This window comes from Aquila chrysaetos, chromosome 4 (assembly GCF_900496995.4).
Source record: "Aquila chrysaetos chrysaetos chromosome 4, bAquChr1.4, whole genome shotgun sequence".
Lineage (NCBI taxonomy): Eukaryota > Metazoa > Chordata > Aves > Accipitriformes > Accipitridae > Aquila > Aquila chrysaetos.
In genome coordinates, this window is record NC_044007.1 from 30,150,198 (window position 1) to 30,159,356 (window position 9,159).

A 9,159-nucleotide genomic window follows, 5' to 3' on the forward strand; every position below is an offset into this window, starting at 1 on the left:
AAACTACATATTTTAACAATTTAAAACATTTAAAACAATTTAAAACACTTAATTTCCAATTCACGAATAGTGGTGAATAAATATTTGAATTATTATGAATCATTCATAATACATGGCAAATGCATACTTGAACTTAAATACATATTGCAATTTATAAAGTGAATAAATGCAATTTAAAATGCATGCTAATTTTTATAAATAGAGGTGTGTTTGGTGTAGAACTAAAATTTTTGTAGTCGTAGGACTTGGTGTTTTATGTATATAGTGAGCGCTGCAGTGATTTGCAGAAGATGGAAGAATTGTCTTATGGTTAAAAGCTGCTCTGGAGCAGAACTCTGTTCTGTCACTGACCATGCTGCATAGTTTCTGTGTGGTGATGGAAACCCACTTTAACCGAGTCATTGAAAAAATTAAAACCTAACAGTCTGTGCACATGCGTATTTTAACTAAAGCTCTTTTACATGATAGCGTATTACATAAACCAAATTTTTCAGACAAATTTTTTTTGTACTTGAGTGAAAATCCTGCTGTTCAGCACTGATCTGAACCACTGTGTCTTCCAAGTTGGGCCCTGTAAAAGCAGTGAGTTTTGTTTGCTGTGTTACTGAGCTTTGACCTTTGGGACAGAACTGAGTCCTCAATTTGACTGCCAAAAAGTAAGAACTTTACAGCTACTAGTTTGGGTGCTTAACAACCCCTAAGGTATATACTGAGCTTCTTTTTTAGTTAGTTTCCAGCTTTCTGCCCATTTTTCTCTACATCCCTTAAAAAGAATAAATACATTTTTCTTGGGGCAAAAGTCTATGGCAATGGTATATCCACATGTGATTGAGGAGAAGCTCCTTTTCCATATTTTGAACATAAAATATACCACAGATTGTTAAATACGTAGAAAAATCAGTGGCTGCACCTTAAAGGGCACACATCAAACTGGTGGGAACTTTCAGCCTTCATCTTTCTGTTCCACAGCCCCCAGACAGACAATGGAAATGATGATACAGCCCCTTCCCCTCACAGCAGTGTCTGAAGATTAATACCTGCTAAGGAAGTGCTTAGGTACTACTATAATGATGAGTGCTCAAGAAAAACTGGGAATAAACTGGTAATTTTCTTTCTAGGGCAGTGTTTAATGAGTGAAGTATAAACAAACTCCAGTATACCTGGTGACTGATGAGGATTTGGCAAAACATACTGGTGATTGCTGCTTATCACTGTCCATTTCATGTATTGACGGTGGAAGAATAGTACCAGGCTGTTCAACTAATGCCCATGCCACTCTCAATAACATAAGGAGGGCTGATTTCTTTCTTCATGCTGCCATACGCTTCCCCTTTCCCTAGGTCTGATGCAGAGGTCACATTTACCCACCTCTCGCAGCTGTCCCTGAAGACATACATAAAAAAAATTGAAATCTGTTGATGAAAATCAGCCGAGAAATGAGCATTTACTGTGCATTATTTGTTATGTCATTTTCTTTAAAAATGCCTCCAGACCTAAATAATTTCTGAAGTACATATTAAACCCACATGTACATGATTTGCCAGTGTTTCTTGAAGTATTTGGTTAATCATCTTCACACAGAAGACATCAAAACCCAAAGTATGCTCTCTTTTCTGAATGATTAAGCCAGGCTTCCCATAACATTTCACTAGCAAGTGACAGTCTGCTAACAACAAAGTGAAAGGGAAATACATGTAATCCAGCCTCCGAAGTCATATAATCTGCTGTGAAAAAAACAGATAAAAATGGGAAAAGGAAAAAGCGATGATCCCAAAGATGTAAAAAGAAAAGAAAAGGCCAAGATGCAACTCAAAAGAAATATAGGTTATTTTGATGGGGTAAGTTTTATTATAGGATCAATTGTTGGGGCAGGGATCTTTGTGTCTCCCACAGGGGTGTTAAAGCATTCCTTACTCAACATCGGCGTTGCACTAATTATCTGGACTGCGTCTGGGCTGGTTTCTCTGATGGGTTCCCTGTGCTATGCGGAGCTGGGAACCGCTCTGCCCTTCTCCGGAGGAGAATACAGCCATATTAAAAGAGGTCTTGGATCCCTACCTGCCTTTGTGTTTATCTGGACGTCAACGTTTACCAAGCCAGCATCAAATGCTGCTCGAGCCTTGCTGTTTGCCGAATACGCCACCCAGCCCTTCTACGGCATTTGCCCTGCACCAGAAGTGCTGAAGAAATGCTTGGCCTTGGCCGTTCTCTGGTCCCTGGGGATTTTGAATGGCCGCAGCGTCAAAATGGCTGCGTGGGTGCAGACAGTTTTCACTCTGCTGAAGATGATGGCCTTGTCTGTAATCGCCATCGGTGGCATAGTTCTCCTCGTTGGCAAGAGAAAGGAGAGTCTGGCGAGGTTTGAGGACGCATTCAGCTCAGAGATTCCCAACGTGTCACAGGTTGCTGAAGCCTTCTTCCAAGGACTGTACGCGTACGGTGGCTGGTGGTCCCTCAATTATATGGCAGGTATGTCACTCCTTTAGATTTTGTTCTGCAGTCACCGTTCTTATGTGTGTCAGCTCATCTTGGTAGAACTTGTCTCTCCTTCAAGACCATAGGGTCTCTCACGTTTTATGTGAGTACTGTGTTTGTTGGAGCTGGCAGAAGAGGTGTTGTTCCTCCCCAGGGAAGTTTCTTGCTTCTTGTGCAATCTCCAGAATGAGGCTGACATTTCCAGGGGAGTACAAGAGAAATCAAAATAGTTAATTTAAAATCTCATGCATAAACGAATTTTTTCATACCTTAAAAAGTTGCATTTTGTCTTTCTCAATGTCAGTGTCAGTGCATTTTTAGGAAAGGATTTGGATATCTGTGCCAAACTATGTGCACAGTAAGGACCAAATAAAAAAGATAATTGATTAATTTGTACTTAAATATCTGTACCTTCTCTGAGGTTATGTGGCTGGTTTGTACATGGACAAATTCATTTCGAATTGTGTTAAAATACAGTAATTTTATGGGATATACAGGATGATCACTAGTCACTTCCCTGGAAAAATAGTTTTGCACAGAAGGTGAGGAAGAATCTAAAGAAAGTGGTATAAATCCTTTCATATAACTTGTGCTCAATTTTAAACATTCAAAACCTTTTTGAATATCCATTTACTTATCCTATTCTGTATCTGATGACACACGTGGCAGTAATAAGTAGAGCAGTTTTTCATGAAAGCTGCAGAGATAACGTTCATAATGTTAGTCATGCATGTCACAAGTTAAATTAATAGTGTTTTATAGTATCATCAGATTTATAGAATTAAGTTGTAAGCAAGTGGATGTTGCTTTTATATCTTTAACCCTATTTATCCACTGACCTCTATCACATGTAAAACATTAAATAAACTGAATGTGTGAAATGCATAACACAAAGTTCAATGGTGAGAACAGTGTGAAAATTGGGTTAATGTTTAAAAAAATGACTGTTATTATTTCAATCCAGCTATTCCAGTGTTAACAATATGCTGCAATAAAAAAGGTGATATAGATCAGCAAAGTATAATTTTGAAATCTTAGGATTTCCTTAGAGGCAAGCATTTAGCTTTGTAAACCTGAGAAAATACAAAATTATTGGTAAAATATTAATTTATTTTCTGATCAGTTAGCAGTAGTAATAAATACCATACACTGCGCAGCACAGCTGTTTAGACAGATGCAACCTATGCAATAGTCCCCTTCTGAACTGAATTTCCTATTCTTCAGCAATAACTTAATTCCTGTGAGCTTCAGCTAAAGCATCAGGTGCCAGCTGGACAGCAGGACTGTAACGAACAACAAAACAAGTGGAAAGATAAATTTAAATTGGCAGTTTTGGTGATTGTCCTCTTCTGGGCTCAAAATTACCAAGTGTATTTCTTACATTTGAAATAAATCCCACATTCTCTGATAATCCGTATCTGAATTCTGCTGTTGTGCTCATTCAGTCCCTCTGGCTCTGTGCACTACAGCCGGCGCAGGGGCAAGCTCAAAGCTGAAGTTCTGGGCAGCAGACAGAAATTATATTTGAGGGAGGAAAGGGATTTCTGTCTCCTAAAAAGAGCTTAAGTAAGCTGCACATTTGACTTTTCACTTCTTCCCCCTTGTGAGTTATTGGTTGGCAATACTCAGGAAGGCTTCTGTAAATGCTGAAGGGAAGCGAGGAGCGGAGAGGGAGCGAGAGGGAAGGGATGAAGGAGTGAAAGAGACAAAAAAGACCCTTTTTGACTGAGATGAGGATGAATTATTAGGGTTCTGGAAGCCAGCCCCATCTTTTGCTGGGACACATGGTCAAGAATGTGTGCCAGTACCTCAGCTGTTCAGCTGCAAAATTTGGAGTTTTTTCTTATTTGATAAGAGTAGGTTTAAGCTAAGATGGCAGGCTTAGCACTAAACAGTTTTCCTCCACCAGCTTTGCCCTCGAAAAGATAATCAACAGCAGAATCCAGCTGAGAATGCCCCCCTTTTAAAGCCACTGGATTACTGCTCTTCTGACAATACCTTCAGTCTCTCCTGTTACTTTTTCTGTATTTCCCGATATAACGGCAAAGAGAAAGGTTTTGTGCAGGAATAGGAAAATACACTCAGAAAGTTTCAGGCCAGGACTCATGAGGTGATGTAAGAATAACTAATCTGACTTTAGAGTCTCATGTTTAAGCTAGTGATTTGAAAGTATGGCTACTTGAATATTTCTTACCAAATCAATTTTCTAATGTAAGTCAAACCTGTGTTTAATCAAATGAAAGTTAGCAGTCCTTTTGTCATTTTTTTATCAGTCTATCAGACCTCCATCCATCCCTACTTCCAAGATAGTTAAAAAAATAGATTCTAAACAGGGATTAAAAAAAAAAAAAGAAAAAACAAAAATTGATTAGGCTTCTTTGATAATAAACTGTTTGAGAACCACTGTAGGACCTCACAACCAGCGTAGCTTAGCAGCCATGATTAGGGGTTGGGGCAGGACTTCGGTATCAGTCTTGTCAAGCTCTGTGCAGATTCACTACTGAAACACACTTGCAGAAGCTACACTGCTTGCTTTATTAGTCTTTTTAAATTGTATTTTTCAGAAGAGATGAAAAACCCTAGCAGAAATATCCCCTTAACTGTGATGACTGCTGTTCCTGCAGTAATTGTTTTTTATTTACTGGTGAACATCTCATATCTGACTGTCCTCACACCTAAGGAAATTGTCTCTTCAGGTATGGATTTGAATTTTTTAATAAAAAGGTGTGGTCCATTATCATACCCATCTGATGTCAATTTACTGGATTACTTCTGCTCATCTAACTTCACAGTCAGGAAGTTTGGGTTTCATTCTAAGTTTTAACAGAGAATTCTTGTTTAATATTACTGGATGGCACGAGTTGGAGTGAATGCAGACAGATGTTACTAGGTGTTGAAAATGTTGGCTTACACCTGCACTGTCTAAAAAGAAATCAGAAGTGTATTAAAACCTGGAAAATCAGGTGAAGATCAGGTCTCTCTTGAGTATAGAGAAGGACTTTGTTTTCCTGTAGTTTTAATCCTCTCTCCTCCTTCCTTACCTACCTCATGGTGTCTCAGGCTAAAGCCATTACTGTTTAGGAGGTGGACAAGTCTACTGTGATAAGTAATATAGAAAAGACCATGGACACAAAAATGTAGCCCGTTTGTATGGGTTATTCATGATAAATATGGTGATTCCTTAGAAGAGCCTATACAAAAGTCCAAAGTATGTGAAGCTTCTCTCAAATCCTGTACCAATAAGCTATCCATGAAAAGGTCCAAGAGGAGCTGTATTTCTCCCTGATTGTCCAAACAGCACCTTTTAAATACCACTGTAATGAGACTGAGCTGTCAGACCTTGACTCCAGGAGTGGCAAAAAACATACCTCATTTGGATAGATCAATTATTTTTTTTCCTGTGAAAACAGCTCAATAACATAAATGGGAGCAGTGTAGCTATCACTCAGCACCTTATATTAGCGCTCAGCCATTGTCAGGCTATCTGCTGGGAGAGATGCATACATACATTTGCAGACCCATCCTACAATGAAAGGCAGAGAATACCAGAGTATTCGTGAATAGCAGCTGGCCAGCTGGCATGACCAGCTCCAAACGTACCAGGGAAGCTGTGCTTATCTATGTCAGCTGAGGAGATAGCCTTAAAATTACAGCTCTTGTTTCAAACATTGCATTGCTGCAGTTCTTGTTCTTTCATTACTTTTTTTTTTTTGGGGGGGGGGGGGGATGTTTTCCCCATCTCTAATAACTTCCTATGCTGTGCAGGTCACTGCAAGACCTATATTCCTCATGGCAGTTGGTTATAGACCCACTAAATATTAGTCCTCGATACAATATGGGATATAGATAATTTCCAAGCAGTGTTGAATATCTCTTGTTCAGAAATAATCTTTCACATTTCCCAGTTCCACCCAAAGCAAAACCTCATTAATAACACGCTCGCTGACCCGTCTCCGCATGTACATGCACTCATGTTGGCAGTTTCCTCATAACAGTAGATCATGTCACTACTGTGGTCACGCCGGGGACCAATGCGTTCATTTTCTTTCCCCGCATGGCCTTGCCCATGCGTGTATGTTTGTGATTCATGGCGGTGAGATGCAGCTTGCTCCCGCTGGGCAGTCCATTACCGTGGTATTGGCCCCAGCAGGTTTACCCGGCTTGCTGTGGCAGGCAGCACTCCTTCTTGCTGTCATCCCCCACCCCCCCCGGAAATTTTTAGCTCCTGAATTAAATACCCTTAAGATTAGATTAGTCATGTTTGACTACTGTAACAAAAAACCAGGCATTGCTGGTAAATAATAGGTGTTTCTTGTATTTTAAGTTTCATTTCTGTTGAGTCTGTCAGTAATTCAGGACATGGTACCTACACTACACTAATGCTTTGCTTTCTTGCAGTTGCTGTGGCAGTCACTTGGGCTGATCGAGTGATCCCCTCTGTTGCCTGGATCATTCCTCTCTCTGTTGCTGTCTCAATATTTGGTGCCCTCAACAGCAGCATGTTCACACTAGGTCGATTAAGCTATGCTGGAAGTCAGTCAGGACATTTACCTGTTTTAATATCCATGCTTAACGTCCACTCCTGTACTCCAGCACCAGCCATGATTTTTTCAACCACCATTGCATCCATTTTTATCATCCCCTCTGACCTTATTACGTTAACAAATTACTTTGGATTTTCTGCCTGGCTTATGATTGGATTGACTTGTGCAAGCCTGATTGTACTTCGATACCGGGAACCTCAACTACATCGACCATACAAAGTAAATGGAAATAAGTTACAAAATATTTTTCCAGTTTTTTTTGAGTTGTGGGTAGCATGCAAAAGTTACAGAAAAAGTGCAAGTCAAAAGTGGATAGTCAGCACAAAAATACAAATAATAATCACCATGTTTAGAGCCTTATTCAAAAACTTTGCTTCACTGTAGAAGGAAAAGAAACAAACAGATGGTCTCTGCCCCAGAGAGCTTGCACTTGAAAACAAGAGGTGGATATATGCAGAATGGGGGAGATGTGCAAACCATGTGAAACCATACTAGTGTGGAGCAGTAACCACAACAGTGTGGGATCCGGGCTGGCGATTCACAGTTAATTAAACCTTGATCTACTGTCATCTTTCCTGACACAACCACACACATTAAGGATAGGTTTAATTTCCTCTCAATCTAGCTGTCAGAAAGCTGGGTTAGAAGCATATGCTTACTGTGAGGGCTTCTTCTAGGCACCCAACCCTGAGTTTCTTATAGGAGCCCATAATATCATATGTGGACAAATGCTTTTCAGTTACTGCCTATCTCTCCCCCTTGATGCTAGCCTGAACAAGTATTTTAGAAAAGATGCCTATCTTGTAGGCAATTTGAGGTCAGATGAATCTCGTCCTGGGTGAGATTGCAGCAGCATGAGAAATGGTACTCTAGTGTGGCAAAGAACACATTATTACTGTTACGAATGAGGCATAAAATCACAGTTGTCAATTTATTTCCTAAACCAGTTTTTTTCTTTCTCTTGCAGGTGTTTCTACCAGTTCCGTTTGTGATGGTGGCAGTGTCTTTCTTCTTAGTTTTAGCTCCCATAGTCTGGTCTCCAAACTTGCAGTATGTTTATGCTTTCCTGTTTATGCTGGGAAGTCTTATTGTTTATCTGCCTTTTATACATTTTAAATTGCATTTTGCATTTCTTGATAAAATTACTTGCCACTTACAGCTCCTGCTGGAAGTCTGTCCTGCTGATGGATCTGCTGAGGGCAAATGTGAATAATGGCAAATGTTTAATCCCAGTACAACTAACAGCCAACAGAGGATTTTGTTTAACCAAGATTGTAGAAGATACAATTTAGATGTTAGGTGTGATATATAGGTGTGTATGCATGTGCGTGCATGTGTGTGTATGTATATACATATATAGATGAATATACATGTATTGAATACATATATACATGTATATACACATATGCATTTATATATATACATGCATGTATAGATACATATATGCATATGTATCTATAGACATTAGCATAATGAGTTAATATGTATGTATGTTTGTGTGTCTGTGTGTATACGTACATATACGTAGATGTATATGTATACTTTTTTAATAGGCGCAAAGAATCTCTCTTAATCTGGTAGAATCTGTAAAACACTCTCTCTTGCTCCTGAAGACAGTTAAAAGTTGCATATATTTTTGCAATAATAGAAATAAGACTAAATTACAGCACAAATAATTATCAATATTATAATATAATAAATGAGTAAATACATACTTAATAGCATTATTATGTAAGTATACTTTTGGTCTCCAAACTAAATTGTCTGGATTATTTTTAGTTCATAGTAGCTGTTTTATTAGAACTTCTGGTTTTAAAGGCTATATACTTCTGTTCATCTGCTACCTTTTTTGTCTGAATTTATTTTTAATAAAAACCTTTGAAGAACATCATAAAATTGACTGAGACCTTTCTTAATCCCAAGAGAACTGTACATGGTGCATCTTAGCTACTTTAGAACAACACATACCAATTGAGGGTGAAATCTTACAAAACATCAAATAAGGCAATAAGAATTGTTTGTCCTCTTTGTCACAGCAATAAAACTAAAGATGTGTGGATTATCTTACTCAATTGTTGACATCTTAGCATTAATATTACCTTATTCCCTGGTTTCTTTTCCGTGTTATTGAGAAATAAGG

At 38.7% G+C, this 9,159-nt stretch overlaps 1 protein-coding gene across 1 annotated transcript; it reads left to right on the forward strand.

Moving 5' to 3' along the window:
* Positions 1–1,642: 1,642 nt before the first annotated feature.
* On the forward strand, positions 1,643–8,315 carry SLC7A13 (solute carrier family 7 member 13). Its single transcript, XM_030012563.2, has 4 exons — positions 1,643–2,469; positions 5,040–5,171; positions 6,874–7,238; positions 7,987–8,315. Exons 1-4 carry the CDS (start codon positions 1,746–1,748, stop codon positions 8,230–8,232), a joined length of 1,467 nt encoding a protein of 488 aa, XP_029868423.1. The 5' UTR covers positions 1,643–1,745; the 3' UTR covers positions 8,233–8,315.
* The last annotated feature ends 844 nt before the right edge of the window (positions 8,316–9,159 follow it).